The sequence below is a fragment of the Protomyctophum parallelum genome (assembly GCF_964188405.1).
Source record: "Protomyctophum parallelum genome assembly, chromosome: 1".
NCBI classification, from domain to species: domain Eukaryota; kingdom Metazoa; phylum Chordata; class Actinopteri; order Myctophiformes; family Myctophidae; genus Protomyctophum; species Protomyctophum parallelum.
The window spans coordinates 105614822-105633047 of NC_139697.1; the positions used below are offsets into that span (position 1 = coordinate 105614822).

The window sequence follows — 18226 nt, forward strand, 5'->3', positions numbered from 1 at the left end:
ATACACTTGTCCTCTCCCATTTCCCTGAGTGTTTTTTAATTTTGGTGAGACGAGTCGGACGCAATCTGCAAATCAAATTGATCTCGCGTTCAGGAGGACGAAAGGAGGATGCAGGACGAAAGAAGAGGAAGTGAGCGCGAGATCACTTTGCTTGCCGATTGCGTCCGACTCGTTTCACCAAAATTAAAAAACACTTGGGGTAATGTGAGAGGACAAGTGAATCTTGTTCACAAAAAAGTTTGGTTACTTGAAATTAATTAGTCTCTGTGCAGGGAGGGAATTAGTAAAATGCGCGCTGACCGCCCTGTCTCTCCCCCAGTCTCCGCTACTACTAAGCGTGCAAAAACACAAAAGGGTCTGTAGCTCGGTCAATCTTAGGCGGAAATGGATTTTTTTTTGTCTGCGAGGCTTTCGGGCGCTGTGGAATCGAATGACGTCGCCGGAAATACGCGACGAAAAGGTGTTGCATGGTATCCAGTCCGAGGTGCAACCGTCCTACCGCGCCAACTGTCCAGGCTCTCCCCTACATGGATCTTTTCCTTTTAGTGTGCAGATCATACATGGATCTGTTCCTTTTAGTGTTCAGATCATACATGGATCTTTTCCTTTTAGTGTTCAGATCATACATGGATCTGTTCCTTTTAGTGTTCAGATCATACATGGATCTGTTCCTTTTAGTGTTCAGATCATACATGGATCTGTTCCTTTTAGTGTTCAGATCATACATGGATCTGTTCCTTTTAGTGTTCAGATCATACATGGATCTTTTCCTTTTAGTGTTCAGATCATACATGGATCTTTTCCTTTTAGTGTTCAGATCATACATGGATCTGTTCCTTTTAGTGTTCAGATCATACATGGATCTGTTCCTTTTAGTGTTCAGATCATACATGGATCTTTTCCTTTTAGTGTGCAGATCATACATGGATCTGTTCCTTTTAGTGTTCAGATCATACATGGATCTGTTCCTTTTAGTGTTCAGATCATACATGGATCTGTTCCTTTTAGTGTTCAGATCATACATGGATCTGTTCCTTTTAGTGTTCAGATCATACATGGATCTTTTCCTTTTAGTGTGCAGATCATACATGGATCTTTTCCTTTTAGTGTGCAGATCATACATGGATCTGTTCCTTTTAGTGTTCAGATCATACATGGATCTTTTCCTTTTAGTGTGCAGATCATACATGGATCTTTTCCTTTTAGTGTGCAGATCATACATGGATCTGTTCCTTTTAGTGTTCAGATCATACATGGATCTTTTCCTTTTAGTGTGCAGATCATACATGGATCTGTTCCTTTTAGTGTTCAGATCATACATGGATCTGTTCCTTTTAGTGTTCAGATCATACATGGATCTGTTCCTTTTAGTGTTCAGATCATACATGGATCTGTTCCTTTTAGTGTTCAGATCATACATGGATCTTTTCCTTTTAGTGTGCAGATCATACATGGATCTTTTCCTTTTAGTGTTCAGATCATACATGGATCTTTTCCTTTTAGTGTGCAGATCATACATGGATCTGTTCCTTTTAGTGTTCAGATCATACATGGATCTGTTCCTTTTAGTGTTCAGATCATACATGGATCTGTTCCTTTTAGTGTTCAGATCATACATGGATCTGTTCCTTTTAGTGTTCAGATCATACATGGATCTTTTCCTTTTAGTGTGCAGATCATACATGGATCTGTTCCTTTTAGTGTTCAGATCATACATGGATCTGTTCCTTTTAGTGTTCAGATCATACATGGATCTGTTCCTTTTAGTGTTCAGATCATACATGGATCTTTTCCTTTTAGTGTTCAGATCATACATGGATCTGTTCCTTTTAGTGTTCAGATCATACATGGATCTGTTCCTTTTAGTGTTCAGATCATACATGGATCTTTTCCTTTTAGTGTGCAGATCATACATGGATCTGTTCCTTTTAGTGTTCAGATCATACATGGATCTGTTCCTTTTAGTGTTCAGATCATACATGGATCTGTTCCTTTTAGTGTTCAGATCATACATGGATCTTTTCCTTTTAGTGTGCAGATCATACATGGATCTGTTCCTTTTAGTGTGCAGATCATACATGGATCTGTTCCTTTTAGTGTTCAGATCATACATGGATCTGTTCCTTTTAGTGTTCAGATCATACATGGATCTGTTCCTTTTAGTGTTCAGATCATACATGGATCTTTTCCTTTTAGTGTGCAGATCATACATGGATCTGTTCCTTTTAGTGTTCAGATCATACATGGATCTGTTCCTTTTAGTGTTCAGATCATACATGGATCTGTTCCTTTTAGTGTTCAGATCATACATGGATCTGTTCCTTTTAGTGTTCAGATCATACATGGATCTTTTCCTTTTAGTGTTCAGATCATACATGGATCTTTTCCTTTTAGTGTGCAGATCATACATGGATCTGTTCCTTTTAGTGTTCAGATCATACATGGATCTGTTCCTTTTAGTGTTCAGATCATACATGGATCTGTTCCTTTTAGTGTTCAGATCATACATGGATCTGTTCCTTTTAGTGTTCAGATCATACATGGATCTGTTCCTTTTAGTGTTCAGATCATACATGGATCTTTTCCTTTTAGTGTTCAGATCATACATGGATCTTTTCCTTTTAGTGTTCAGATCATACATGGATCTTTTCCTTTTAGTGTGCAGATCATACATGGATCTGTTCCTTTTAGTGTTCAGATCATACATGGATCTGTTCCTTTTAGTGTTCAGATCATACATGGATCTGTTCCTTTTAGTGTTCAGATCATACATGGATCTGTTCCTTTTAGTGTTCAGATCATACATGGATCTGTTCCTTTTAGTGTTCAGATCATACATGGATCTTTTCCTTTTAGTGTGCAGATCATACATGGATCTGTTCCTTTTAGTGTTCAGATCATACATGGATCTGTTCCTTTTAGTGTTCAGATCATACATGGATCTGTTCCTTTTAGTGTTCAGATCATACATGGATCTGTTCCTTTTAGTGTTCAGATCATACATGGATCTGTTCCTTTTAGTGTTCAGATCATACATGGATCTGTTCCTTTTAGTGTTCAGATCATACATGGATCTGTTCCTTTTAGTGTTCAGATCATACATGGATCTTTTCCTTTTAGTGTTCAGATCATACATGGATCTGTTCCTTTTAGTGTTCAGATCATACATGGATCTGTTCCTTTTAGTGTGCAGATCATACATGGATCTGTTCCTTTTAGTGTTCAGATCATACATGGATCTTTTCCTTTTAGTGTTCAGATCATACATGGATCTGTTCCTTTTAGTGTTCAGATCATACATGGATCTGTTCCTTTTAGTGTGCAGATCATACATGGATCTGTTCCTTTTAGTGTTCAGATCATACATGGATCTGTTCCTTTTAGTGTTCAGATCATACATGGATCTGTTCCTTTTAGTGTTCAGATCATACATGGATCTGTTCCTTTTAGTGTTCAGATCATACATGGATCTGTTCCTTTTAGTGTTCAGATCATACATGGATCTGTTCCTTTTAGTGTTCAGATCATACATGGATCTTTTCCTTTTAGTGTTCAGATCATACATGGATCTGTTCCTTTTAGTGTTCAGATCATACATGGATCTGTTCCTTTTAGTGTGCAGATCATACATGGATCTGTTCCTTTTAGTGTTCAGATCATACATGGATCTTTTCCTTTTAGTGTTCAGATCATACATGGATCTGTTCCTTTTAGTGTTCAGATCATACATGGATCTGTTCCTTTTAGTGTGCAGATCATACATGGATCTGTTCCTTTTAGTGTTCAGATCATACATGGATCTGTTCCTTTTAGTGTTCAGATCATACATGGATCTGTTCCTTTTAGTGTTCAGATCATACATGGATCTGTTCCTTTTAGTGTTCAGATCATACATGGATCTGTTCCTTTTAGTGTTCAGATCATACATGGATCTGTTCCTTTTAGTGTGCAGATCATACATGGATCTGTTCCTTTTAGTGTTCAGATCATACATGGATCTGTTCCTTTTAGTGTGCAGATCATACATGGATCTGTTCCTTTTAGTGTGCAGATCATACATGGATCTGTTCCTTTTAGTGTTCAGATCATACATGGATCTGTTCCTTTTAGTGTGCAGATCATACATGGATCTGTTCCTTTTAGTGTTCGGATCATACATTCCCTGAAGAAGGCAACTCTGTTTGCCGAAACGTTGGAAATAAAAACTTGCATCGTGACTACGAGCTGTGCGACCTCTCCTCTTTCCAGTCAATTTTATCTCCCGCGGTCAGCACCTCTTTACTACTGGTGTGCGCTCCAACCTCCTTGTTTGTCAGATCATACATGGATACATGGATCTTTTCCTTTTAGTGTGCAGATCATGGCATGTCTTTTTCTTAGTTTCAGTAACTAATGGATACGTGTCTTCATATACGGTAAGACAACTGTTTGTGCGAAACTCCCCTTTAATATACCTTAGAGTTGTTGAAATAATTAATTAATTTTAATTAATTTCCCGTTCTGTGTTTCCTAGAACTGGAGGTCTGAAAACACCTTGATGACATCATCAAGGTGTACTTCACAATGTTAATGATCTTTTTCATGATTCCGATTATTTTCCAACGCCCACAGAAACTGGTGTCCTTCAGCAATAGTTACACCACCTACGTAGAACATGATAAAGAGGTTAATCTACCTCTTCAGTGTGTTTTAACCCATTCTGACCTGAGATCAGATTCATACGAGGTTTCCGCCGGACACACACTGGTCTGATGAACCCATTCTGACCTGGGATCAGATTCTAAAAATGTCAGTCGTTTTTTTAGATTTTTCAAAAATAGCAGACCTACAAGCTCGTATCGCGCCACTCGGTGGCGCGATATGAGCTTGTAGATCTGCTATTTTTCAATAGCTAAAGCATAACATGATGACGACACCAAAATGGGTGCCCGGTCAGAATGGGTTAATGTGGACCTCAGGTTAATATCACAATAGTGATATATTATTGGTTTCAGCTGTTTACAATTCCAAACATGCAAACATGACCCGTTTTAATTACTTCAGTCCATATTAGTAGCTTAATGACTAGTATTAAAATTGCATTGTCTTTTGCTCTTTTTTTATATCCAATATATTGGTATATTTATAAGCCTGCTATATTATTTCAACTGGTGACTGGTGAAGGTTCATTTAAACCTATCAAATGGTTGAAATGACCCTTTAACCCATTTATGACTAAGGCTGATTCACAAAATGTCTTCTAAATCCTGTTTTCTGGAAAATGTCAGATATTGAAACCTACCAAATGGTTGTAATGCTCCTTTAAACCTATCAAATGGGTGTAATGCTCCTTTAAACCTATAAAATGGTGTAATTCTCATTTAAACCTATAAATGGTGTAATGTTCCTTTAAACCTATAAATGGTGTAATGTTCCTTTAAACCTATAAAATGGTGTAATGCTCCTTTAAACCTATAAATGGTGTAATGTTCCTTTAAACCTATAAAATGGGTGTAATGTTCCTTTAAACCTATACAATGGTGTAATGTTCCTTTAAACCTATACAATGGTGTAATGTTCCTTTAAACCTATGAAATGGTGTAATGTTCCTTTAAACCTATAAAATGGTGTAATGCTCCTTTAAACCTATAAATGGGTGTAATGTTCCTTTAAACTTATAAATGGTTTAATGCTATTTTAAACCTATAAATAGTGTAATGTTCCTTTAAACCTATAAATAGTGTAATGTTCCTTTAAACCTATAAATGGTGTAATGCTCCTTTAAACCTATAAATGGTGTAATGTTCCTTTAAACCTATAAATGGTGTAATGCTCCTTTAAACCTATAAATGGTGTAATGCTCCTTTAAACCTAGAAAATGGTGTAATATTCCTTTAAACCTATAAAATGGTGTAATATTCCTTTAAACCTATAAAATGGTGTAATGCTCCTTTAAACCTATAAATGGTGTAATGCTCCTTTAAACCTATAAATGGTGTAATGCTCCTTTAAACCTATAAATGGTGTAATGCTCCTTTAAACCTACTGTTTCAACTCCTCCTTGAAGAGCTCCAGGTTGCTTTTCTTCTTCTCTTCTGTTTTCTTTTTGAAGATCTATAAAACATGTTAACAGATCTATAAAGCATGTTAGACCCTGTCACTGTGTTTAACAGATCTGTAAACATATTAACAGACCTGTAAACATATTAACAGACCTGTAAACATATTAACAGATCTGTAAACATATTAACAGATCTGTAAACATATTAACAGACCTGTAAACATATTAACAGACCTGTAAACATATTAACAGATCTATAAACATATTAACAGATCTGTAAACATATTAACAGATCTGTAAACATATTAACAGACCTGTAAACATATTAACAGACCTGTAAACATATTAACAGATCTGTAAACATATTAACAGACCTGTAAACATATTAACAGATCTATAAACATATTAACAGATCTGTAAACATATTAACAGATCTGTAAACATATTAACAGATCTGTAAACATATTAACAGATCTGTAAACATATTAACAGATCTGTAAACATATTAACAGATCTGTAAACATATTAACAGATCTGTAAACATATTAACAGATCTGTAAACATATTAACAGATCTATAAAACATTAACAGATCTGTAAACATATTAACAGATCTGTAAACATATTAACAGATCTGTAAACATATTAACAGATCTGTAAACATATTAACAGATCTGTAAACATATTAACAGATCTGTAAACATATTAACAGATCTGTAAACATATTAACAGATCTATAAACATATTAACAGACCTGTAAACATATTAACAGACCTGTAAACATATTAACAGATCTGTAAACATATTAACAGACCTGTAAACATATTAACAGATCTATAAACATATTAACAGATCTGTAAACATATTAACAGATCTGTAAACATATTAACAGATCTGTAAACATATTAACAGATCTGTAAACATATTAACAGATCTGTAAACATATTAACAGATCTGTAAACATATTAACAGATCTGTAAACATATTAACAGATCTGTAAACATATTAACAGATCTATAAAACATTAACAGATCTGTAAACATATTAACAGATCTGTAAACATATTAACAGATCTGTAAACATATTAACAGATCTGTAAACATATTAACAGATCTATAAACATATTAACAGATCTGTAAACATATTAACAGACCTGTAAACATATTAACATATCTATAAAACATATTAACAGATCTGTAAACATATTAACAGACCTGTAAACATATTAACAGACCTGTAAACATATTAACAGATATGTAAACATATTAACAGATCTATAAACATATTAACAGATCTATAAAACATGTCAGACAGAAATTAAGCTGTTATCACTGTGAGACTGCAGGGGTCAATAGGTCGTACTCGGACACACACACACACACACACACACACACACACACACACACACACACACACACACACACACACACACAGGGTGTGAAACTCACAGGCCGCTTGGCGTCCAGAGCAGGCTGCGGTGGCGCCCCCTGGTGGAGGGAGGCGGCGGTGCTCATCTTGGCCGGACGGTACAGTTTGTTCTTGCTGACCTCGGCCGCTTCCTCCTCTGTAGACAATTATTATTATTATTATTAACATTAACCCCTTTTGGTGTTTAAAACATTATGTTATAATTTAGCTATTGAAAAATAGCAGACCTACAAGCTCATAGCTTGTAGGTCTGCTATTTTTTGAAACAAAATCGACTGACATTGAAACATAGGCTTTTTATCAGAAAACTGTCAGGATGTAGAAGACATTTTTTTAAATCTGATCTCAGGTCAGAATGGGTTCATTCTCTCTCTCTCTCTCTCTCTCTCTCTCAGTGTCTCAGTGTCTCTCTACCTTTGGTTGCGTTGACGATCCCTCCGCGGACGAAGGTCTTCACTGAGCTCTTGTTGTTGCTTTCGAACGACGCCAGAAACTCCTCAAAGACCTCGGCCGCCTTCTCTTGTTCCTGAGAGAAAAGGTGCATTTATTAACCCATTCTGACCTGAGATCAGATTCACACGAGGTTTCCGCTGGACACACACTGGTCTGATTAACCCATTCTGACCTGAGATCAGATTCTAAAAATGTCAGTCGTTCTTCGATTTTTTCAAAAATAGCAGACCTACAAGCTCGTATCGCGCCACTCGGTGGCGCGATATGAGCTTGTAGATCTGCTATTTTTAAATAGCTAAAGCACAACATGATGCCAACACCAAAATGGGTGCCCGGTCAGAATGGGTTATAGGACCACTTCACCACTTTTCAACCTATCTTCATATAATAATAATAATAATAATCATGAAAAAATTGCGTCATTTTTTCCCACTCGGTCTGTGTCTCATAGGAGGGCTGTGGGAAGTTCAGAAACCGTCTTCCAGTGACATCATCGATGGGGAATACAAGCTAATAGAAACGGCAGGCTTTCTAGTCCTGAAAAGTTGCAATGCGAAAATGGAAGCCATCGTTCTCACGATAATGAAAATCTAAAACATTTTGTTTAAAAAAATGGTCTGCCTAATGATGATGTCACTGGAAGACGGTTTCTAAACTGCCCACAGCCCTCCTATGAGACACAGACTGAGTAGAAAAGAATCGTGCCATTTTATCATGATTATTAGTGAGGACCTATTTATATGAAGATAGGTTGAAAAGTGGTGAAGTGGTCCTTTAATGTTAAACAGTGCATTTATATAGCGCCTTTTTTTGTGTTGTTTTTATGACAAACTAGTGGTTCTACATTACAGGGATGTCAAACTCAAACACACAGTGGGCCAAAATAGGGTCGGACTGTGTTTCAACGCACGGGCCATTTTTGGGGAGAGGGGTAGCTGAAAGTTGACCACAAAGTGATATACTTTCACTGCTGATCAATAGTGAAGAGAAGACGCATGCTTGCGCTTGCGGGCCCTCGATACACAATGCACTCGCAGTGCATTGTGGGACTTGTAGTATTATGGTGGTCCGTGCAATATACCAGAGGGCCAGTTCTAATACTAATTAAATATCATCCCGCGGGCCAAAGATAATTCTTTCAAAGTGCAAAACGCACCCTAGTTACATCACTGCCTTTACATAGACTGTGCATTTAATACATTCACCCATTCACACACCTTTACATAGACTGTGCATTACATTCACCCATTCACACACATCACATTCACACACCTTTACATAGATGGTGCATTACATTCACACACCTTTACATAGATGGTGCATTACATTCACACATTCACACACCTTTACATAGATGGTGCATTACATTCACATACCTTTACATAGATGGTGCATTACATTCACCCATTCACACACCTTTACATAGATGGTGCATTACATTCACACACCTTTACATAGATGGTGCATTTCATTCACACACCTTTACATAGATGGTGCATTACATTCACCCATTCACACACCTTTACATAGATGGTGCATTACATTCACCCATTCACACACCTTTACATAGACTGTGCATTACATTCACCCATTCACACACCTTTACATAGACTGTGCATTACATTCACCCATTCACACACCTTTACATAGACTGTGCATTACATTCACCCATTCACACACCTTTACATAGACTGTGCATTACATTCACCCATTCACACACCTTTACATAGACTGTGCATTACATTCACCCATTCACACACCTTTACATAGATGGTGCATTTCATTCACCCATTCACACACCTTTACATAGATGGTGCATTACATTCACCCATTCACACACCTTTACATAGACTGTGCATTACATTCACCCATTCACACACCTTTACATAGATGGTGCATTACATTCACACACCTTTACATAGATGGTGCATTTCATTCACACACCTTTACATAGATGGTGCATTACATTCACCCATTCACACACCTTTACATAGATGGTGCATTACATTCACCCATTCACACACCTTTACATAGACTGTGCATTACATTCACCCATTCACACACCTTTACATAGACTGTGCATTACATTCACCCATTCACACACCTTTACATAGATGGTGCATTACATTCACACACCTTTACATAGATGGTGCATTTCATTCACACACCTTTACATAGATGGTGCATTACATTCACCCATTCACACACCTTTACATAGATGGTGCATTACATTCACCCATTCACACACCTTTACATAGACTGTGCATTACATTCACCCATTCACACACCTTTACATAGACTGTGCATTACATTCACCCATTCACACACCTTTACATAGATGGTGCATTACATTCACACACCTTTACATAGATGGTGCATTTCATTCACCCATTCACACACCTTTACATAGATGGTGCATTACATTAACCCATTCACACACATCACATCCACACACCTTATGTCCACTGATAAGACATGACTTTAGTCCATCCTTATGTCCACTGATAAGACATGACTTTAGTCCATTCTTAGGTCCACTGATAAGACATGACTTTAGTCTATCCTTATGTCCACTGATAAGACATGACTTTAGTCTATCCTTATGTCCACTGATAAGACATGACTTTAGTCCATTCTTAGGTCCACTGATAAGACATGACTTTAGTCCATTCTTATGTCCACTGATAAGACATGACTTTAGTCTATCCTTATGTCCACTGATAAGACATGACTTTAGTCCATTCTTATGTCCACTGATAAGACATGACTTTAGTCTATCCTTATGTCCACTGATAAGACATGACTTTAGTCCATCCTTATGTCCACTGATAAGACATGACTTTAGTCCATTCTTATGTCCACTGATAAGACATGACTTTAGTCCATTCTTATGTCCACTGATAAGACATGACTTTAGTCTATCCTTATGTCCACTGATAAGACATGACTTTAGTCCATCCTTATGTCCACTGATAAGACATGACTTTAGTCCATTCTTATGTCCACTGATAAGACATGACTTTAGTCCATTCTTATGTCCACTGATAAGACATGACTTTAGTCCATTCTTATGTCCACTGATAAGACATGACTTTAGTCTATCCTTATGTCCACTGATAAGACATGACTTTAGTCCATTCTTAGGTGGTCTTTACACGAGAACGGTGTTCATAGAAAACGGCAAAATAAAGTATGGTTAGCTGGTGTCCCTTTAGACGAGAACGGTGTTGATTGATTGATTGATTGAAATATTTATTAACAGTTTGTAGAATTTACAGTACATTTTAAGCACAAACTCAATACAGAGACTGTTAACTGTGAGTGGACGACCCAATTAAGCATTACACTTGTTTACAACAGGGTCCACATTGTTCAATTCATCAAAACATTTAGAGACATACAAATAGACACTTCTATGTAGCTAAAGAACAGAACAGGAATTCATCATATAGGAAGCAAAAAGGGAAAAGATACATATACAGTGAGGGGAAAAGGGGGGGGCGGTGGGGGGGGATTCAGATTTTACAGAGGCCAGTTTCGAATTGCAGCCATCCGTAGGTGCCCTTTGAGAGCGGTTTTGAAGGAGTCAAGGGATTCACATGTCTTAATGACTGTTGGTAGGGCGTTCCACATTTTGGTGGCATAGGAGCGAAAAGAATTTAGTCCCTTGTTTGTGCCGAATCTGGGTTGTACATGGTTTGTTGCACTCCCTCTGGTGTTGTGGGTGTGGACTTCGTTTACATTAAGGAAGTATTTAGACAGGTACATGGGTATCTTGGTGGTGTATCGAATCTTGTGGACCAGTTCATAGAAAATGGCAAAATAAAGTATGGTTAGCTGGTGTCCCTTTAGACGAGAACGGTGTTTTCAGGAGGTGAAAACGCAACAAAGGGAAAACACCTCCCAGAGTGGAAATCTTTGAGAAGGCCGTTTTTAGCCCTTCTCCCTGTACAGGCGAAACGGTGAATCAGCTAAACTTATGACATCATGGCTCACAGCGCATATGTTTATTACATGGATGCAGAGCCATATATGATATAACGGAGTTCCTGAACAAGCCTCCCGCCTCGCCTACAAAGCGCCGCTCATCAGCGATAAGTAAGTAAGTAGCCTTGCCGAGCCAAGAGGCCCATAGCCTATCTCCTGTTTCTGTAGCCATGAGGCCCATAGGGGCAGGAGCCTATCTCCTGTTTCTGTAGCCATGAGGCCCATAGGGGGCAGGAGCCTATCTCCTGTTTCTGTAGCCATGAGGCCCATAGGGGCAGGAGCCTATCTCCTGTTTCTGTAGCCATGAGGCCCATAGGGGCAGGAGCCTATCTCCTGTTTCTGTAGCCATGAGGCCCATAGGGGCAGGAGCCTATCTCCTGTTTCTGTAGCCATGAGGCCCATAGGGCAGGAGCCTATCTCCTGTTTCTGTAGCCATGAGGCCCATAGGGGCAGGAGCCTATCTCCTGTTTCTGTAGCCATGAGGCCCATAGGGGCAGGAGCCTATCTCCTGTTTCTGTAGCCATGAGGCCCATAGGGGGCAGGAGCCTATCTCCTGTTTCTGTAGCCATGAGGCCCATAGGGGCAGGAGCCTATCTCCTGTTTCTGTAGCCATGAGGCCCATAGGGGCAGGAGCCTATCTGCTGTTTCTGTAGCCATGAGGCCCATAGGGGCAGGAGCCTATCTCCTGTTTCTGTAGCCATGAGGCCCATAGGGGCAGGAGCCTATCTCCTGTTTCTGTAGCCATGAGGCCCATAGGGCAGGAGCCTATCTCCTGTTTCTGTAGCCATGAGGCCCATAGGGCAGGAGCCTATCTCCTGTTTCTGTAGCCATGAGGCCCATAGGGGCAGGAGCCTATCTCCTGTTTCTGTAGCGTGAGGCAGCTTGATGTACAAGTACACCCCCTGGACATGACGCTAGTATGTCGCAGGGACTGACCCCCCCAATCCAACCCTTGATGCTGAGTGTCAAGCAGGGAGGCACTGACTGGGTCCCATTTTTACAGTCTTTGGTATGTGACCCGGGCCGGGGAATGGAACCCCGACCTCCCAGTCTCAGGGCGGACACTCTACCCACAAGGCCACTGAGGCTGGCTCATCAGCGATGGGCTAATGTAAAACCACGATGTAAACAAAATGGCGGCAGCAGCGTTCATGTATCCTACCCTCTTCTTCAGCTCCTCCTGTTCCCTCTTGGACAACGTCTTGATGGCGCCGGGCGTCTTGCCCTTCCTGTCCGCCATGATGCTTCAGCTGAAACACACAGTAAACATTGTAACGGTTATTAAATGGGTCAACAACAACTTGTGAAACATCTCAGACCATCACCGTTTCATGGGCGATGCTTGAACTGCTCATGTTGACAGTTTGACCACTTCCAATGCTCTGGTATTAAAATAATTTTAAATATTAACCCATTTTTGCGCGGGAACCCATTTTGGTGTTAGCATCATGTTATGCTTTAGCTATTGAAAAATAGCAGACCTACAAGCTCGTAGCGCGCCACCGAGTGGCGCGCTACGAGCTTGTAGGTCTGCTATTTTTTGAAAAATCGAAGAGCGACTTGACATAGAAGACATTTTGTGGAATCTGATCTCAGGTCAGAATGGAAAACGGTCTGGATGTAGAAGACATGTTTAGAAATCTGATCTCAGGTCAGAATGGGTTAAACTCCGTCGTCGCCTATAGCTGCTTTATGCATCTCTGAAACATCTCACCACCACAGATCGGCCTGAAGGGAGCGCATGTACAGAGCCCTCTACGATAGAGTGGGAGAAAGGCCAAGGGACCCTAACGGGTGAAAGATGAAAGGGGGACCCGCGAGGGGCTAGGAACCGCCCTGCGTACCACCTGATGAAAGGGGGACCCGAGAGGGGCTAGGAACCGCCCTGCGTACCACCTGATGAAAGGGGGACCCGAGAGGGGCTAGGAACGGCCCTGCGTACCACCTGATGAAAGGGGGACCCGAGAGGGGCTAGGAACCGCCCTGCGTACCACCTGATGAAAGGGGGACCCGAGAGGGGCTAGGAACCGCCCTGCGTACCACCTGATGAAAGGGGGACCCGAGAGGGGCTAGGAACGGCCCTGCGTACCACCTGATGAAAGGGGGACCCGAGAGGGGCTAGGAACCGCCCTGCGTACCACCTGATGAAAGGGGGACCCGAGAGGGGCTAGGAACCGCCCTGCGTACCACCTGATGAAAGGGGGACCCGCGAGGGGCTAGGAACCGCCCTGCGTACCACCTGATGAAAGGGGGACCCGAGAGGGGCTAGGAACCGCCCTGCGTACCACCTGATGAAAGGGGGACCCGAGAGGGGCTAGGAACCGCCCTGCGTACCACCTGATGAAAGGGGGACCCGAGAGGGGCTAGGAACCGCCCTGCGTACCACCTGATGAAAGGGGGACCCGCGAGGGGCTAGGAACCGCCCTGCGTACCACCTGTTTCCAATGCAGGAGGCAGCGGCGCGACCCGCTAATGTAAAACGAGTGATTCCAAACTACCAACACTTGGAAAAAGAATCACCTGCACAGAATGTCTTGACAGAAAGTAGCTCATAACATGTCTACGGTGGACACAAAAGCTTGGCCGATTGAAAGAGGATAATTGAAGATTTCCCTACAGTTGGTGAGTTGGTGAGTTTAACATATATATATATTTTTTATATATATATATATATTTTTTATCCCACAATTTTGTAACCCATTTTTCACCCCTGTGTCAATCATCTAATGTGATCCTGGGCTCTACACACCCTCCGCCAACCTAGTCCCCATATATGGGGGACAAGGGGAGAGCAACCTAGTCCCCATATATGGGGGACAAGGGGAGAGCAACCTAGTCCCCATATATGGGGGACAAGGGGAGACCAACCTAGTCCCCATATATGGGGGACAAGGGGAGACCAACCTAGTCCCCATATATGGGGGACATGGGGAGACCAAACTAGTCCCCATATATGGGGGACAAGGGGAGAGCAACCTAGTCCCCATATATGGGGGACATGGGGAGACCAACCTAGTCCCCATATATGGGGGACAAGGGGAGACCAACCTAGTCCCCATATATGGGGGACAAGGGGAGAGCAACGGACTTGAACTCATGCTTCCTTCATGCCTGAGTGTCCAAGTTGCTCCTTTACACCTGACAGGGGGGAGTTTCCCTGGTTGGACGTAGCGCGTGGAAGGAACACGTTATTCCAACCAGTTCCTTTCCCCTCCATCAGGTGCCCCGGCTGGCCAGGGGGAGGCAGTTTAGAGACCAGGATTACTGCATGTTTTTTGTGAGGGTACCTACCCTAGGGGACACGGGGAGAACATGCAAACTCCACACAGAAAGGCCCTTTCGCCAACACCGCCTCGGGTATGGGCACTGATGACGCGGAGGAGGAAACACGCCGCCAGCACCCACAGCGTCCCCAGCGGGAATCAAACCCAGGACCTTCTAGCTGTGAGGCGACAGCACTAACAACTGTGCCACCGTGCCCCTGAGTTTAACATATTTTAATACAAGCAGATCGCAAAAGCAAAACTCTAGATTCATCCCATTATAAAAAAATATAGAGTTTGCAAATTGCGGCTAGTGGCTCCTGTGTTTATGAGCATCCTGTTATTGTCTTGCATTTGTTGTTACTGGCAGAGCCGTGTGACATCATTTCACCTCTTCTCTTGGACAGTTCAAACTTGTGAAAGACACTTTTAGTCTTTGATCGATTGATTGATTGATTGATTAACAGTTTGCAGAATTACAGTACATTTCTCAATACAAAGACTGTCAACTGTGAGTGGACGACAGCAATAAAGCACTACACTTGTTTACAACAGGGTCCACCTTGAACCAACGTGTGTTTGTTTTACTGGGAAAATAAAGGTTATTTATTTTATTTTTTTAAACACAGCAATCACTCACAACAACAACAACAACAACAACAACAATCTCACAGACTCACCAACACACCAACCAACCAGCCATCAAAACAACACACATAAGAATGATTAAATAAATGTTACAACTCTTATACTCACATGTATGTGGATCTCAGCAGGTGGTGGTGGGTGGGTGGGCTGAATAATACAAGACCCCCCCCCCCCCCCCCAAAAAAAGGGTCTTATGCTTTCCTAAAGGCCTGAGATGCTCACATAGGAGAACTATTATACTGTTAGCTATAGTAGCCACCACTAGCTAACACTGTAGCATTGAGCTAAAAAAAAAAAAAACCAACCAAAAACAGTTCCCCGTTTTATAAAGACCACAGCCTTATTAGGAGCTAATGATCGGGGAAATAAGGCATCATAAGGTTAGTGTTGTTTGTGTGTGTTGTTGCAGGGCAGCACAAATGCATGTAAAACACACACACACACACACACACACACACACACACAACCATCCAGCATGCTATGTGCAGAGCAGCATCAGTATTAGGTTTGTTGTCTTTCTTGTGGGGGGTTTGTTAGTTTTAAAAGTGTAGAATCAGATGCTGTAGAATGATGCCCCCCCTGGTTGCAGACGGAGATCCTTAGTGTTTATAGATCAGTGGTAATTTAAAAGCTGTTACATTGTATCGACGCTGCAGAAAAGAACAGACTGACTGAATGCTGCTAGATGCTAGTCTCACAACACTGACTGCTCTCTGCAGACAGGGCTGGGTTGCCACGCTCTGCTCGTTGGTTGGGAGAGAAATAAGCACATTTTAACAACACAAATCTGGTCCCTCCCTAGCACGGAGTATTATTATTAGTAGTAGTAGTAATAGTAGTAGTAGTAGTAGTATTAGTATTATTTAACATTAGACAACAAGACCAAATAAACAACTACAATTTAGAAACAAGACCAAATAAACAACTACACTTTAGAAACAAGACCAAATAAACAACTAAACTTTATAAACAAGTCCAAATAAACAACTACACTTTAGAAACAAGACCAAATAAACAACTACCCTTTAGAAACAAGACCAAATAAACAACTACACTTTAGAAACAAGACCAAATAAACAACTACACTTTATAAACAAGTCCAAATAAACAACTACACTTTAGAAACAAGACCAAATAAACAACTACACTTTAGAAACAAGACCAAATAAACAACTACACTTTAGAAACAAGACCAAATAAACAACTACACTTTAGAAACAAGACCAAATAAACAACTACACTTTAGAAACAAGTCCAAATAAACAACTACACTTTAGAAACAAGTCCAAATAAACAACTACGCTTTAGAAACAAGTCCAAATAAACAACTACACTTTAGAAACAAGTCCAAATAAACAACTACGCTTTAAACGAGCAAAAACGCAACTACCAATATTTACAAGCAACTTTACAGAAGAACAAACCAAGCCTATATATATTCGCTTATAGTAGGCGGACATGGCAACACCGATGGGGGCCAGTGTTGCCATGTGTTTGGTGTTACGAGACAAACAAGCAGGCGGGTCTATGAAAACAAGCAGGCATTCGGAATGTTATAAATATTATTGTCTAACGCAGTGGTTCTCAAAGTGGGGTCCTGGGACCCCCGGGGTCCTTGAGGGAGTTCCAGGGGGTCCCCGACTAAATTATAGCGTGGAACAATTTACAATTTACAATGTAGGCATTTAGCAGACGCTCTTAATCCAGAGCGACTTACATTTAAGCAAGAACAAAAGCATGGGAATACATCACATAAAAACATTTATCATGAAACCTGCGTAAGTTAAGAAGGTAACAGTGGAATATCTATATGATGAAACTATACATAGGCTACACTATACATAATAAACTATACATATTCACTACTATGCTATACATAATGTACTATGGCGTGCTATGACTAAATACAATACAATTATAGTGCTGTCTACATAACATGCTATAAGTCTGTGTCAAATGCTATCTAAGCCAACAGAAATGCTATCTAAGGGGGTAGGGTAAGTGCTATGGGCCATGATGGAGTCTGAAAAGGAACCAAATGGACCCTGATTAACGTTGATTTTTGGGATATAAATTGGGGGTCTCAGATAGAAATGCCATTATAAATGAGGGCCCGTAGCCTAATGCGTAGTTAATGGGGTCCCTATAGCTGGCATGGGGGTCCGCGGGCCAATTACTGTCATTGTGGGGGTCCGCGGGCCAATTACTGTCATTGTGGGGGTCCGCGGGCCAATTACTGTCATTGTGGGGGTCCGCGGGCCAATTACTGTCATTGTGGGGGTCCGCGGGCCAATTACTGTCATTGTGGGGGTCCGCTTGAGAACCACTGGTCTAACGTCTTTAGAGAGCTGCCTGTGGCTCTCAAACGTCTCAAACACAATTATGTTGTTCATGTCAACTCAAGGATC

General features: G+C 40.9%; 1 protein-coding gene across 1 annotated transcript in view; it reads right to left on the reverse strand.

Annotated features, from left to right (window-relative positions):
• The window catches only part of LOC310856377 (U2 snRNP-associated SURP motif-containing protein), a 69504-nt gene extending 53514 nt beyond the window's left edge, over window positions 1–15990 (reverse strand). Inside the window, exons 1-5 of the mRNA XM_083761759.1 lie at window positions 15927–15990; window positions 13070–13157; window positions 7882–7993; window positions 7488–7603; window positions 6026–6093 (exon numbers count right to left, since the gene is read on the reverse strand). Coding sequence (XP_083617885.1) covers window positions 6026–6093; window positions 7488–7603; window positions 7882–7993; window positions 13070–13147 — 374 coding nt within the window. The 5' untranslated portion in view covers window positions 13148–13157; window positions 15927–15990. The remainder of the gene's footprint in view (window positions 1–6025; window positions 6094–7487; window positions 7604–7881; window positions 7994–13069; window positions 13158–15926) is intronic.
• Between the last annotated feature and the right edge of the window lie 2236 nt (window positions 15991–18226).